The 16163-nt window shown below is 26.4% G+C and overlaps 1 protein-coding gene across 1 annotated transcript; it reads left to right on the forward strand.

Moving 5' to 3' along the window:
• Nucleotides 1-192: 192 nt before the first annotated feature.
• Nucleotides 193-16147, forward strand: LOC122500675 (HEAT repeat-containing protein 1). The gene is made up of 8 exons (XM_043609727.1): nucleotides 193-608; nucleotides 960-1102; nucleotides 1565-1859; nucleotides 2203-6646; nucleotides 8443-8760; nucleotides 8917-9371; nucleotides 15103-15553; nucleotides 15733-16147. The coding sequence occupies exons 2-8, from the start codon at nucleotides 961-963 to the stop codon at nucleotides 15901-15903; spliced, it is 6276 nt and encodes a 2091-aa protein (XP_043465662.1). The 5' UTR covers nucleotides 193-608; nucleotide 960; the 3' UTR covers nucleotides 15904-16147.
• Nucleotides 16148-16163: the final 16 nt, after the last annotated feature.

Consider the following 16163-nt stretch of genomic DNA (forward strand, 5'->3'; position numbering starts at 1 on the left):
AGGAGCAAGTTTTCAAAAACCTGATAAATCCGCGGATATATTTTCTTATTTCGAGAAATTAAAACGAGTTTTCTCACACTAATTTTAATAATTTATTTCCATCACGTTTTGTTTTCAAACGATTTACAGTTTTTGGTACTTTTTTTTAATAAAAAGTCAAAAATTAAGTCGAAAAGTGGACTATTTAAAATTTTTTTCTAAAATCAACAGTAGCAGATCGATTTGTAAGAAAATATTAAATTTTCCTAAGTTTATTTTAATTTTTGAGTCTTAAATTAAAATTAAAATTAAAATTTTTGCTTTTGAAAATTGCTCCTCAACTGTATGATTCAACTTTCGCGCTCAATTTGTGTCTGGTGGGCAAGGTTGGCTAAGGTGAAATTAAAAATTCCCTAGAATTATTACTAGATTCTGGGGATAGTTGATGCGTAAAAGTACCAACGGCTGTAACATGCACGTGTTTGTGTCTTTCAAATAAGTTTAATAAAAATCTCTCAATAAAATAATAATTATAATATTGAGATGTTCAATTTTAATGTTTATAAATAAAAAAAATTTTATTTTAACACCAAGTGGAAATTTTGATTTTTAATAACAGAAATAACCAAGTGAGTGAAACATTTATTTATTCAATATGAGGTTATGTTTTGTAAAACATTGTATTTTGAACTAAATTTTTGGTCAATTTTATAAAAATTTCTCTGAAAATTATATTTTTGTAAATCTTCTATTTTTCTGTTCAAAATTAACAATTCAATAAAGTACTCGAATTATTAAATATTATATCAATTTGATAACTTATTGTCTTAGAGGTTATATTACGAAATGTAAATTCTTATTTACTAATTACTAATTATACTCTATAATTACTCGTTGAAAACGAAGTATTGAAATTAAACGTTAAGTTTACTTGATTTATTTCTTTCTAAAGTAATTACTAATTTAATTTCTATTGTTAGAATGACGACGTCTCTTGCGGAACAATTGAACCGGTTGCGAGCACCTCAAACTACTTTGTTGCTCCAAGACAAGAAAAGGCCTAGTTTGTTATTTGATCCTAAGGATGCTGCTAATCTTGACAGAGAAAATGTCTTAAACATTGGTAAATGTTTATTTATATTTTATATATTATATTACATTTATATTTAAATTTTACTCATTTTTAAACATTAGTTCATGTCTCTTCTAAACGTTCAAATAAACGAAATTTATTTATTCTTTTCGTAAATATAAAATTTTTGCGTCTTTAATTAAAATTAAAATTGCTTCACGTATTTAAAAGCTAAATTATAAAGATTCTAAATGTTTCTTTTGTTTTTGCTTTTCAAGAACGATATTTTTCGCCAATATAAATATTTTCTAAAATTACAATTTTAGAAAATATTTATATTGGCGAAAAATATCGTTCTTTTGAACATTCGGAACATATGGAACATTTCACAATGAAAATATTGAAAAGATTTTTATCCTATAATAATTTGAATTATACATTTAAATCCTAATTTTTGATAATTAAGAAATAAAAATGTTGAATGTTATATTAAAAAAATGTGATCTATTTCAGGTCTAAGTGGATTGAAGGAATTAATTAAACTAAGCAATCTTTTTGAAGAATTCGAAGGAACTTTATTTGCCCAAAGTTCTTTGAATTTAGAGCGTGCTGTTCAAGGCTCTAAGCTCAACAAAAAATTAGATGCGAATATTGAGAAATTTTTGATACTCCTAGCTCCTTACTTTCTATTGGATTATTCTCACAAAGCTTTAGAATGGCTTATTCGCAGATTTCGTATCCACCAGTACAACAGGGATCAATTTCTTTTGTTAATTCTTCCTTACTTCGAGACGCGCATGTTTGCAAGGTAAATTTAAATTTGATTCTTGATATTTTTTTTTTTTTTTTTAATATAATTACCCTGAATTATAAAACTGTTTATCATTTACTATTTTTTAAATAATTTAACACAGTGGTCACAATTTAACCCCTATTTTAAATTTTTTTCACATTTTTTTATCAAATTTAAAAAATTTAATTTAATTTTCGAAAATGTTTGAATAATTAGTAGAAGGGAAAGTAATTTTAATGTCAATAAATTGTCAGGGAAATTGTTAAACTGAAACTTGTGACCACCATGATATATTTTACTTTTTTTATTTTATTTTTATAGATATTTTTTATTTATTTATTTGTGCATTTATTTTTAGAGCATTGCAACTAGTAGAAGTATCAGATCCCACCGATAAATGGCACTGGTTAAAATCAGTTCAAAAAACCAGAGGACCTCTCTCATCATTAGTTTTGATAAATCGCACCACCTCCGATAATGGTTTCTTCAAATTGATTTGTAATCACGTGACAAATGCAACGAAAATTTACGGATCGCAAGCAACGAGTTTAGCAACATTGTACAATTTTTACACATCCACCATGGTCAAGTCAATTAATCGACTGAGCGTTATTTCTGACATTCAAATTAATCACTTACTTCCAGCTCTTCTTACTGGATTGTCGAGTTCTATCCAAGACTTCGCTGCCGGTAGTTACATGATTCTTTTTATTCTCAACACAAAAGTGAAACTCAAAGACGATACGATGGATTATCTTCTATACAAATCTTTTAAACGATCTAATATGCACTATGGAACGTTACTATTTTTAATCTCGCTTTACAATACTTACACCAATCCACTAACGAAGATTTCTGACAAACTAGTCGGGCGTTTGTCAAATTTACCCTGGTTTGTGGAAAATCTAGTTAAAATCAAATCCTCCGGAGTGAAAACATCAAAGTTTGTTGGGGCTTTCTTAGAATGTGCTCTTCGCTCTATTTTGATTAATCCGAGTGAATCGGAGAGTATACAAAAGACGGTGGATGAGATTTTTGAAAAAGTTTCCTTGGACAAGGAAGTGGATATCTTTTTATCGTCTATTTTAAGGAATAAATTGGTGTCTCTAGTGACGACGGAAGAGTCGAAGCAATATTTGAAGAATTTGTATAAATCACTGGAGAAAAGTTATCCTAGTAAATTTGATGGGAATTTGAAGAAGATTATGGATTCTTCCGAGAAGAGCGAAGAGGCGAAGGCGAATTTAAAGTTTCTCATGTCTTGGCACGAGGGTGCTAGGGATTCGGAAGGTTCATTGGAGATTTTGAATAATCTCTCTCACGCGAATCCAGAGCAACGAATTTTGGCGTTGAAAGTAATTTCGAAAAATTCCGTAGTAATCTCGGAAAATTTCAAAGAATCGATTTACGAAACTTTGTTGGATCGGTTCAATGATGATGAGGATAAGGTTATTGGAGCTCTAGTCTCTTTCTCCACGAGGCGATTGAAGGAACTGTTTTCCGTCGATGTTTTGGTCCAGAAGTTGATAGTTCTGGTGTCGACGTGCAGTGCGAAGAGTAGGAAAATTGTAGCCGAACCAGCTTTGAAAATTTTGTTGGAAATTTGTGAGAATGACGACGCGAGTGTGTTTCTAGTGGTGCTGCCGTATATCTTTCCCATTGTTAATGATGACGTTGAGTTTAGTTTACAGATTTTGGATTCGAATTTCGGGAGGAAGAATAAATTCTTCCGGGCATTGAAAAGAGAAGTTGAGGAGGATCTCGAGAAGAGGCAAAGCGAATCTGGGGAGAGTCTTTCGAATTTGGAGCAGATTAGGATCGTGGCTAAGGAGGAGAAGGAATCGACGATGATTGCCGAGTGGTTGGTGTCTATGAGCTTTCACAGTCTGTTAAATAAGGATTTACTGCCACCCACCGATGTAATAATAAATACGATGAGGCAACAAATGTCCGAAGGAAATGCAGCTTTTCTATTCTTTAATATGCTTCTCCTAGGTTCGGTTTGTAGAGTACCGGTGGGTTCCCTCTCGTTTGAAGTTGCCAAAGAAGCCATCGAACTCGTTTCCAAAATGATAAAGAATTACAAAAATGTTCGACTCCTCCCGGATACTTCCCACCTGACAGATCAAAAAATGCCGGAGGCTCTTGCTTTGACAACGAAAGGAATTCTCCCACTGCAGGCTGGAACCTACGTTTTGGAAATGATCCACAGGCGGCTCGATTTCAAACCCGAGATTTTTATGTTCGACTTCGAGAGGGACGAAGACAGAAGTCGGTTGATTGTCAGATTGATTGAAATCTACCTCGAGGGGACGAAGAACAAGAAAACGAAAGCGCATTTCTTGTGGTGTTTGAAAATCTTCTTTCAACGACACTTTGCGGATTTGCAAAATCTGATTCGATTTTTGTCTCAGCTTTTCAATGAACCTGTCAAAACACAAATTTCTTACCACGCTCTCGAGATGACGTTCAAACTTCTAAACGACTGCAAATCTTTCCAATGGGTTTTTAAGGATCAAGTGTTCATCAGCAACTTGTTGATAAGTTTAACATCACGAGTCGATAAGTGCAGAAATATCGCTGTTAATATTCTGAAAAAAGTTTCACAGACCTTCAATCTCTCGGGAGAGGGTTTCTTCCCTTTGTTGCAGGAATTAACATCTCGAAATCATGAAATAGACATTGATTCCGATCAACTTTGTTTAATTCTCTACTTTTTGTTATCGCCAGATCCGGACGTTCGTCACCTACTGAACGATGAAGTAAGGGAAAAATTGCTCGAGACGCAAAAAATGCTTTTCGACATCGTGAAGAGTGATAAAATTCCGATTCATATCACCTCTCAACTGCTTGATGTGCTGGTCAATGTGAATGGTTCGACAATTTTGAAAACTTTGGCTCCGTTAGGATTGAAACTTCTCGAGAAGGCGAAGACACAACCGGATGATAAGTACGTCAGCATCGGCCTAACGAACATTTTGCAAAGAATTAACAGCAGTACGGTGAGTGCTCTCCAGTGTAAAAATGTCTGGAAGCTCTTCGACTTGAGTCTGTCAGACCACACTTCTCAAATTTCCGTGAAAAATTCCATCAAATCGCCTAGTATGATAATTATAAAGCAGATCGACGAGACTTTCTTCGACAACCTCCATACGATCTCTCCTCAATTACAAAAGAATTTATTCTCGAAATTAATCGACGTAATCACGGACTGTGAAGTAAGCACTGTGAGTTCAAAAGCTAGCAGAGCATTCAGGAGAATTCGAATCAACGCTCAATTTATCGTCAACGAGTTGAAGCAAATGACCGAATTGGAAGAATCAAAGAAACTTCAAGGCAGTGCAACGAAAACACGAAGGAAGTTCATGAATGTTTCCCAAAATCCGGAAGTGATCCACACGCATAAATGGAAACGAGGAGTAACTCTACTGGAATTTATCAAAACCGCGAGTAACATTGAAAACGAGGAGATTCTCATTTTACCCCTCTTCGATCTACTTCGCACTTGTCTCAGTTTCGAAATTCAAGATCCTGTTGAATATACAAATCAACTAGTGCTCTCGGCTCTCCATCTCCTCGCCGGGAAATCCCTTCCAATTCAAGGAGCACATTTGCATATCGCCCTGATAGCCCAGTGCATCAGGATTTCACGAAATCCACAGACTCATTATTATGCCCTGTCGCTTTTAGTCGAATTGTTTAAGATAGCCGACACCCAGAGTGCTCTACATAACATTATGCCAATTTTCACATTCATGGGTAGCTCCGTCTTGCGACAGGAGGACTCTTACTCGATTCAAATCACATCGAAGACAATAGAGACAATTATTCCTGTGGTGAATTCCGGTAACGATGAAAATAAAGCCTGTGAAATTCTCCGACTATTCATCACTTCTTTGCCCGATATTCCGGAACATAGAAGAATTCCTATTTTTGTCAAACTTTTGCAATTTATGGAAAATTATATTCATCTTTATTATTTGTTGACGTTCGAGAGTCACGTTTTGTCACAAAGTTACGAATTGCCTGCCCAAAGAATTGGTGCTCAACAAAGAGCACCAGCGCAAAAAATGGAATTCGCTCAACAGATTTCCTTGGAATTCTCACCGCAGACAATGATCAATATCTGCGTGAAATTGGTACAGTTCCTCAAAGGTTTACCCATTGAAATTGATGAGGATCATCAGCGAATAGGAAAAATTCGATTTAAAAGCAATCATATATTTAATGTGGAGAAAAATTCTCCGAAACAATTGAGACACTATAAATACACGATTGTTCAATTTTTGAGTGAACTTCTCTCTCGTACTGAATTTATTAATCGTATCGCGGAATTGGACTTGGAAGCAATGAACGAAATGATGGGGGATTTCGATAAATTAATCGTCGAATTGGTTTTGATGATTCAGAGTGTTTCGAGAAGTGTTGAACTTCATCAAGGGAAACCAAAGGGGAAGTATTGGAAGATATTACTGAGGCATTTGTATGATATTTTGGATTTGGTAAATAGTTTGTTGCCGAATAAGGCTTTCATTGAGAGTATAAAGAGGCTCGTCGGTCATGAACTCTTGAGTGTGAGGAGAAAAGCGTTAGAGTTACTGAATGCGAGACTACAACAGAGGAACTTTGGAGATCAGGATCATGACGATTTGTTGAGTTTAATGGACTCATTTTCGGATATTCTTAAAGGTCCTCATAAGCTGGTGAGTCAGGAGATGGAGATTATTCAACAGACTGCTTTAATTAGCATTAAATTGTTGGCCAAGTTCCTCGCTGCAGAGCATCCGCAAAATTTCAAACCCGTAAGTAATGTTTTCTTTGAAATTTATTACGTATTTTACAGCAAAAATTAAAAACTGTTCTTAAATTTTTTTCTTCTTAGAGTGTTGAATTTTCGTATTTAAATAATTAAATTCTCATAAAACTTTCTGAAAACCATTCAAAATAATTGATTTCGTGAACAATTTTAATTAAAAATTCTGGAAAATAATTGAATTGTTGGAGTTATTGTAAATATTTTTAGAGACAATAAAATTTCAAAATTCTGAACAATTCAATTTATCAAAAAATTTCAATTCAAATTTTTTTGAAATTCAATTAAATTATCAAAGAATTTAATAAAAATTATCAACAATAATTGAATTCAATTCAATTATTAAAGAATCTAATGAAAATTATCAAAATTAATTGGATTCAAATAAATTAAAGAAACACTTTTGGAATTTTGAATTTTTAAAAATTTAATTAATTAAAATTTTTTTGAATAATAGAAATATCATAAAATTAAATTAAAAACAATTCAATTTTAAATTGTATTTTAAGTGAAATTTATTTTATTTTGTTTTTAATAATTCAATTTTTAAAGAATCTAATAAAAATAATATAAAAAATAATTGAATTCAATTCAATATTTAAAGAATCTAATAAAATTTGTCAAAAATAGTTGAATTTAATTCAATTTAGAAATATTTTTAAAAATACAATTGAAAATTTTTTTAATAATCGAAATTTCATAAAATTTATTTAAAAACAATTGAATTTTGAATTGTATTTTTAGTGAAATTTATTTTATATTCAATTTTTAAAGAATCTAATCAAAATTATCAAGAATAAATGAATGGAAAATAATGAAATTTTAAATTACATTATAAGTGGAATTTATTTTATTTTGTTTTTATAATTAAATTCTTAAAGAATCTAATGAAAATTATCAAAAATAATTGAATTTAATTCAATTAAGAAATAGTTTAGGAATTTTGAATTTTAAAAATACAATTGATTGAAAATCTTTTGAATAATCAAAATTTCATAAAATTTAATTGAAAACAATTCAATTTTAAATTGTATTTTAAAAGAATATTTTTAAAGAATCTAATAAAAATTATAAAAAATAATTGAATTTAATTCAATTAAGAAACATTTTTGAAATTTTTAATTTTAAAAATACGAAAATATGAAAATCTTTTGAATAATCGAAATTTCATAAAATTTAATTGAAAACAATTCAATTGTTAATTGTATTTTAAGTGACATTTATTTTATTTTGTTGTTAATAATTCAATTCTTAAAGAATCTAATAAAAATTATAAAAAATAATTTAATTTAATTCAATCTAGAAATATTTTTGAAATTTTGAATTTTTAAAGTTACAATTAATTGAAAATTTTTTAAATATTTATTTAGAGAAATTAAGTATTAATGTTTTGAATAATTTTATAGTTAGAAATCTAGAAAAAAATTAATTTTTGAAAGAATTACAATAAAGTTTTTTAAAAGTAATGTAATTTTAAAAATTAAAAATATATTAGAAATTCTGAAAACTGAGATTTTTGGAAAATTTTAATTGGTTGAAGATTATTTAATTCCCGAATGCAATTATAATTGAAAAATTATCAAAAAATGGTTATTTTCGTCAAATTTTATTGAAATAAATTTTATATTTCCGAGAATTTTATTACCTTTTTTTAAAAATTCAATAAAAATCTAAATAAGTAGAAATAATCGTATTTTTCAAGAAAAATGTGAAATAATTTGAAAAAATGTTTTGGAAATAATTAAATTTGTTTTTTCCTGTTATTTATGACAATATTGTTCACAGATTCTCGAGATGACGATTCTTTTGGTGAAAAATAGAAATGGACCAGTTTTGGGAAGTGCAACAGCATGTATCGGAGAATTATGCAGTTCAATGAGGATTCACGCACTCTATTCTCTCAATAAATTCTTCCCAGCAATATTGACACTGCTCGAGAAGCAAAAGTATCAAGAAGTGCCGGACTTGATAATGATAAGTGTCATTTGTGCCCTGCAGAAAATAGTTGACACGATGGCTAATTTAATTTCGCCCTATTTCGATCAACTACTCTTTGAACTCGCCAGACTCAATTCTCTTTATACCGATTCTGAAAATCCAAAGGTAAGAATTTTATGTAATTCTTAATTTTCTACAATTTCAAACAATTACAATCTTTATAATTCGTAAAAATAGAAAATTAATAAAAGAAAACATAAATTTAATGGATAAAAAAAGGATAAATAACGTTGAAAATAACTCAATTTTAAATCTCCGCAGATAGGAATAGTTGTTTCGAGACTAAAGGCAACTGGAAATAAACTTGCAAGCTCTGTGCCTCTTCGAGTTTTATTGCCGGCCGTAAAAAATACCTACGACGAGCTTTTATCTAAGAAAAAGTACAAATACATTGATCCTCTATTGGGTATTTTGGCCGAATCTTTCACGAACATACAGACTTCCGATTTAAATACCGCCATGCCGAATTTGATAGCATTTTTCTTAAATGCCTTGGAATTCAGAGAGCAAATTGGACAATCCGAAGACATGGAAATTGACGATGACTTTGGCGCTGTCTTGTCGGATATAAAAAGCGTGGAGGAGAGTGCGAGCAAAACTATGGTAGCTTTAATTTTCAAATTAAATGAAGATACGTTTAGGCCTTTTTATTATCGATTGTACGATTGGGCGGCGAGAAATCCACAGCACAAGCATCGGAATATCACTTTCTATAGGTATTGTTGAATTTAATTATTCTTTACTAAAAAAAAAAAAAATTAAAAAAAACGTTTACACCTAGGGAACAATTATTTACTAAAAATTTTAAAGATTACAATTTTTTGTATTCAGCGAAAAACTAACAGTCAGTTTAAAAATTTTTCCTTTATATTAACAGAATTTTTTACGTAAATTTTTAATTAAAATTTTTATTTTGAATATTTAAGATTTAATATTTAACTAGCAAATGATACGCGCGGGACACAGTATTCCATTTCTTATTTTTTTGTAAATTAAAAAATTTTATATTTTCAAGAATAATCATCAATTTTTGAATGATTAGTAAAAATTTAAAGAATTCACTTATTAAGTACATAATATTAAATACTAGCAAAAACTGACGCGCGCGAGCGCGCGTGCATTTTTTTTTCAACGTTTTATTTTAAATAATTAAAACTTTATTTTTTCAGCGAATTTGAACCATTATGATGTCACAATTTTTTAGCAAATGCTGTGAACAAATTGTGACGTCATTATGGTTCAAATGCCATTAAAGAAATTATTGCATCTTCTATTAATTAATATATTTTTGCATTTTCTTTTTTTATATAAATAAATTAAAATTTTTATTTATTAATTGAAAATATCTGTTCGCAGTTTATATTTTTTTTTTGTTTAATATTTTAATAATTTTATGTTTTAATATATATATAAATATATTTTTTCTATTAAAATAGCAATTCTTTAAAATGATTATTATTATTTTTAAGGGTATTTTAATTATTATTATGACGTTATAATGTTTTAAATAAATTTAAAAAATGGAAATGCTGGAAAGAATGAAAAATACATTTTTTTTAGAAATATAAAATTATTCAATTAACATCTTCTATCTTTATATCTTCTCTCTATATTAATATCTTCTTCTTCTATCTTCTTTGATTTAGTTGTAATTTACTTTTTTGTTTCCTATCTTCTTTAATAATTTTATGTTTCAATATTTTTAATTTTAGAGGCATTTCACGTCAGAAATATCACGATTTGCAAAGGGTATGCCGATTTTCGCAAAACTTCGTGGGATTATAGTTCTATATAAGAGACTTCTTTCCCCTAAATTTTTTCAAAAAAAATTCAAAATTGTTGAAGATACGCCATTTTGAATTTTAATATTAATTTTATAAAATTTTGAATATCTCGGAATATTGTTTATGGATTTTTATGAAATTTACACATTTTTCAGGTAAAAGTATGTACTTTAAAATGCAAATAAAGTTAATAAAAAAAAATTAATTTTTAAATAAAAAAATTAAAAAAAATTTTTTTAAACAATTTTTTGTTTATTTACTCCTCTCTGAGAAAAATGTTATTAACATATTTGGATTCCTTATGAATTCACCTTTAATTTCATAAAAAAAAATTGATGGAGACTCAACTGGTTCCGGAGATATTGAATTTTTTGTAAAAAAAAGCGTCGCCGCGCCATAGCACCATACTGCACAAGTCGCGTAGTACGTTACCGCAGTCGTGCATTGCTGCTGTAACTATGACTATTTTTTTACAAAAAATTCAATATCTCTGGAACCAGTTGAGTCTCCATCAATTTTTTTTTATGAAATTAAAGGTGAATTCATAAGGAATCCAAATATGTTAATAACATTTTTCTCAGAGAGGAGTAAATAAACAAAAAATTGTTTTAAAAAATTTTTTTTAATTTTTTATTTAAAAATTAATTTTTTTTTTATTAACTTTATTTGCATTTTAAAGTACATACTTTTACCTGAAAAATGTGTAAATTTCATAAAAATCCATAAACAATATTCCGAGATATTCAAAATTTTATAAAATTAATATTAAAATTCAAAATGGCGTATCTTCAACAATTTTGAATTTTTTTTGAAAAAATTTGGGGGAAAGAAGTCTCTTATATAGAACTATAATCCCACAAACTTTTGCGAAAATCGGCATACCCTTTGCAAATCGTGATATTTCTGACGTGAAATGCCTCTTTAATTAAAATTAATATATTGAATTTCATTTAAATTCTTGCAAAAAATTTGAGAATCATTGAATTTCTTCAAAAAATGTCATTATTTATGAAAATAATTCAATTTTCGCTAAAAATCATTAAATCAATTTTGGAAACCCTAATTAAATTTTTCTGAAGAATTATTTTTTATTTTTTGTTTAATAATTGTGTTTCTTTAATAATTTTAATTGGATATTTTTAAAGTAATTTAAATTTATGAACAATTTTTTTCAAGTTTTTAAAACTAATTTTTAAATTTGTAAATTTAGTTGAAACATCTATTGTTTACATTTATCCCTTGTTTACAATTACCCCAAATGGCCCTAATTGTAAATTGATTGTTTTGTTGATTTTTGAATTTTATTTCGGAATAATTCAATTTTTTATTATGTATTTTTCATGATTTGAAGACTTTATATAGTCTTTAAAAGACTTGATAGTATTTAAATAGTTGAAATGAAAGGCGGTGCCTAAAGTATTTTTTTTAAGTTCATTATTTTTTTTTCTTTTTAGAAAATCTATTTTCTATAATATTGTGTTAAAAAAAACGTTAACATTTTATATTTTATTTGAACAGAAGATAACGATAAGTTTAATTCTTGCAAAAGAAAGCACTTATAAGTTAATTCTACACACAAACACACACAGAAATACGTTTATTTTTTACGTAAGTGCCAATAAATTAATTTCAATTTTTTATTTAAAATGAAATAATTTAATTTTGAATTAATTGTATTTTTGATATTTGAATAATTAATTATTATTTTGAACAATTACATTTTTCAATGATTTCAAAATAATTAAATTTTTATTAAAAACAGAATAATTTATTTTTGAATTAATTAAAATTGTTTGATTTATTTTTGAATAATTAATAATTGACTTTTGAATTATTTAAAATTCAAATATTGTAAAAAATTAATAAAATATTTAAAAAACAATTTATTTTTAACATAATAAAAAAAGTAATTTATTAAAATACTAAATTCAAATAGATTTTGAATTGCAATTATTTTTAAAAATAAATAAATTTTTTGTGTAAAATCATTTTTTTAAAATTAATTAAAATTTGAAACAATTGAATTTTTTTTTTCATTTTTGAAAAATTAATTATTTCGAACAATTTTTTAAACATAAAAGAACCAGGAGCTATTATCACTCATAATAGCAATCAAAAAAAGCACACACTAAAGGGATCGCTCTTCCCAAAAAATTTAGACTCTAGATCCTGCACTGTATAAGTTAATAATTGAAGATTAATTAAATTTTTGAAAAATTAAATATTAAAAAATTAATTATTTTGAATAATTAATATTATTGAACAGTAATTTACGAAAACGACCAATGTAATAAAATTTAGAACGATATTTTTTATTGATTCAGGAAAATTGAATTTTTTAATTAAAATTAATAATCGTTGAAAATTGAAAATAATACAACTTTTATTGACAATTCGATATTTCAGTTTTTTTAGATTTTAAAAATGCATAAAATTTTCAATAATAATAATAAATCAAAATACAATAAATATTATCAATTATAATTATAAATAAAAAAAAAATAATAATAATAATAATAATAAGATATACGAATAAAATTTGTTTTTAAGTTATTTTGAGATTTTTATTTAACAAAATAAAATGAAATAATATAAATGATTTAATTAAGAAGAAAATTTTAATTAATAATTAGAATTTACCAATCTACAGTTTTTTTTCCACTGAAAACGGTAACCTCTCGCCTGATACCAGATATTTTTCCACGATTTTTCAAACACAATAATTCTTGTCACAATTTAACGTTTTTTAAAAACACCCGCACTACCGCATAACATAACATCGGAAATGTCAAAACATCACGAAAAATATAAACAAACAAAAAAATCATGATAATAATTCGCAAATGATAACTAACAACTAACTTCATACTGCGAACGGACAGAATGAAAAACCACAGACTTTAATAAAGTTAATTCTTGTTTATTATTATTCAAAAATTTTAATAAAATTTGTCGCAAGAATTTCATTATTCTCATAAATAATAAAATTCTTTAGAGCAATTCAATTATTTTCAATACAAGTTTAATAAAATTTCTGCAAAGAATACAATTATTTTTAAAAATATTAATTAAATTCGATTATTTTTAAGAATTTTAATATAAATTCAATTATTTTCAAAAACTTTGATGAAATTCTTTTAAAAAAATAATTATTTTCAAAATTTTTAATAAAATTCCTTCAAAAAATTTAATTATTTTCAAAAATTCTGATAAAATTCTTCAAAAAAATTTAATTCTTTTTATGAATTGTAAAATCCTCCACAAGAATTCAATTGTTTTCATAAATAAGAAAATTCTTGGCAAGAATTGAAATATTTTCATAAATAATAAAATGTTTTGGAGGAATTCAATTAAATCAATCTCGAAAGAATACAATTATTTTTAAAAATATAATTTAAATTCAATTATTTTCAATAATTCTGATAAAAAATTCTTCGTAACAAATCAATTATTTTTATAGATTGTTAAATTTTTGGCAAGAATTCAATTATTTTTGTAAACAATAAAATTATTACGAGAAATTAAATTATTTTCAACACAATTTTAATTAAATTTCTAGGAAAAATTCAATTAATAATCAAGATAATTTTAATAAAATTTCTCTAACTTGTTCAATTATTTTTAAAAATTGTAATATCATTTTTCTAAACAATTCAATATTGTTCTCAAAAGTTTTTAATAAAATTCTTTGTTAATTTCAATTATTTTCTAAATTTTCAATTAAAATTACTTTAAAAAATTACATTATTTTTACGAAATTTATTGAAATTCTGTTTTAAAAAAATGTAATTATTTACAAAAAAATCTAATGAAATTGTTTAAAAGAATCAAATGTTCTATGAATTATTTTATTATAATTTAATAGGAAAATCATTAATTACAATTAATAATAAACACAATTATTTTAAAAACTTGAAAGAAATTCTCCATAAAATTCAATTATTTTAAAAATTTTCAGTAAAAATTATTTTCAAGAAAATTGAAATAAATTCTTCAAAACAATTCAGTTATTTTAAAAAATTTTAATAAAAATCTTGTCAAGAATTAAATTATTTTCAAATTGTGAAGAATTTTATTAAAATAAAAATAAAAATTTTATTAAAATTGTATTTAAAAGAATTGAATTCTTGTGAAAAATATACTATTTATTGATATTATTGAATTCTTTCGAAGATTTAAAAATAATTTAATTTTTCCTGAAATTCAATTGAAATTGCACATAAAATAATTTAAATTCATCGAAAATTTCATTTTTTACGAAAATAATTGAATTTTTGAATTGAATTTTATTAAAAGTTTTTTAATTAATTGAACTCATGTGAAAAATAAAATTATTTTTTAAAATAATTGAATTTTTCGTAGAATTTTTACAAGATTTTTAAAAATAATTGAAATTTTCGAAGAAATCAATTAAAATTGTAATGAAAACAAGTGAAATTGTGATAAGAATTTTATTATTTATATAAAAATAAGTAAATTTTTTACAAAGATTTTTATTATTTATAAATTGACTAAAAAATTTTATTACAATAATTGTAATAAAAAAGAATTAAAAAATTACTTTATTATTTACTGTTTTATTATTTCATATTTTATTTTCTTTTTTATTTTATTTTGGTTTTTATTAATGACTTTTAATTACAATTAAAAAATTTAATTCTAGGCTATCAGCGACGATTGCAGATTCTTTAAAATCGCTCTTTGTGCTTTTCGCGGGTCACTTTTTGAAACACGCAGCTTTACTTCTGAGCACGAATAATTTATCGATAAAAGATGAAGTACAGGAATCGACGATTGAAGACGAATCAAGTAGAATTGAACTTATTGAAGTTATTTTATTAACACTTCTCAGAGTCTTCTCATACAATGCTCACGATTTCTTAACTCAGGAAAGATTTAGCATTCTTCTTCAGCCAATAGTTGATCAAATTGAAAATACCCTGGGAACAAAGGAGGAATACGAGAAACGATCTAATGACTTAATTGTTCCATGTGTGGCTTCCTTCGCCGCTGCCACTTCTGATGATTCATTACATAAGCAACTTGTTTATCAAATTCTTCTCAAATCCAGGCACACGAAGGCTTATGTCAGAAATTCTGCTCTTAACTCTATTGTAAGTATATTTTGTTTCATTTTTAATTTTTTTGTTTTTTTTTCTTGTTTAATTGAGCGTTAAAAACTTGAGTACAAAAATAGTATTTTAGTATTTCAATTTTAGTAAATTGAATCTCTTAAATTGTTTTATTTGTTACGAAAATTTGAATTTGCTTTGTAATTCAATTTCTATTTCAGGTGGAAATAGCGCGAAAATTAGGAGAAGAATTTATGCCACTCTTGCCGGAAACAGTACCATTCCTGGCTGAATTATTGGAAGACGAGGACGAAGTCACTGAGAAGAATGCACAGAATGCGGTAAGAACACTCGAAGAAATCCTTGGAGAACCACTTCAAAAATATTTCTGATCCCACAAACAAGCTCTTAAAATTCTTTACAACTTAAGAATTGCGTCAATGTGAACTTAATAATTTAATACCAGGTATTAATTGAAAATTAACATTAAGCGATTATATTTTTAATAGTTAATTGAATATGAAATTCTAAGAGAAAATATCTTCATAATTGTAGAATATATTGATAATGAAATTTGAAATTGTATTTAAGGAAACAAAGAATGTGAGAATAAAATATTACTATTTTACGAAAAAACATTCGTTTATTTGAA

The sequence above is a fragment of the Leptopilina heterotoma genome, unplaced genomic scaffold (assembly GCF_015476425.1).
Source record: "Leptopilina heterotoma isolate Lh14 unplaced genomic scaffold, ASM1547642v1 Lhet_19, whole genome shotgun sequence".
NCBI classification, from domain to species: Eukaryota; Metazoa; Arthropoda; class Insecta; order Hymenoptera; family Figitidae; genus Leptopilina; species Leptopilina heterotoma.

What these genes read in the sequence shown, in the direction of transcription:
- LOC122500675 (XM_043609727.1), top strand. Translation starts at nt 961, where the DNA reads ATGACGACGTCTCTTGCGGAACAATTGAACCGGTTGCGAGCACCTCAA. An exon ending in AGAAAATGTCTTAAACATTG is followed by an intron (nt 1,103 to 1,564) that starts GTAAATGTTTAT and finishes GATCTATTTCAG; the next exon opens with GTCTAAGTGGATTGAAGGAA. An exon ending in CGGAATATCACTTTCTATAG is followed by an intron (nt 9,372 to 15,102) that starts GTATTGTTGAAT and finishes ATTTAATTCTAG; the next exon opens with GCTATCAGCGACGATTGCAG.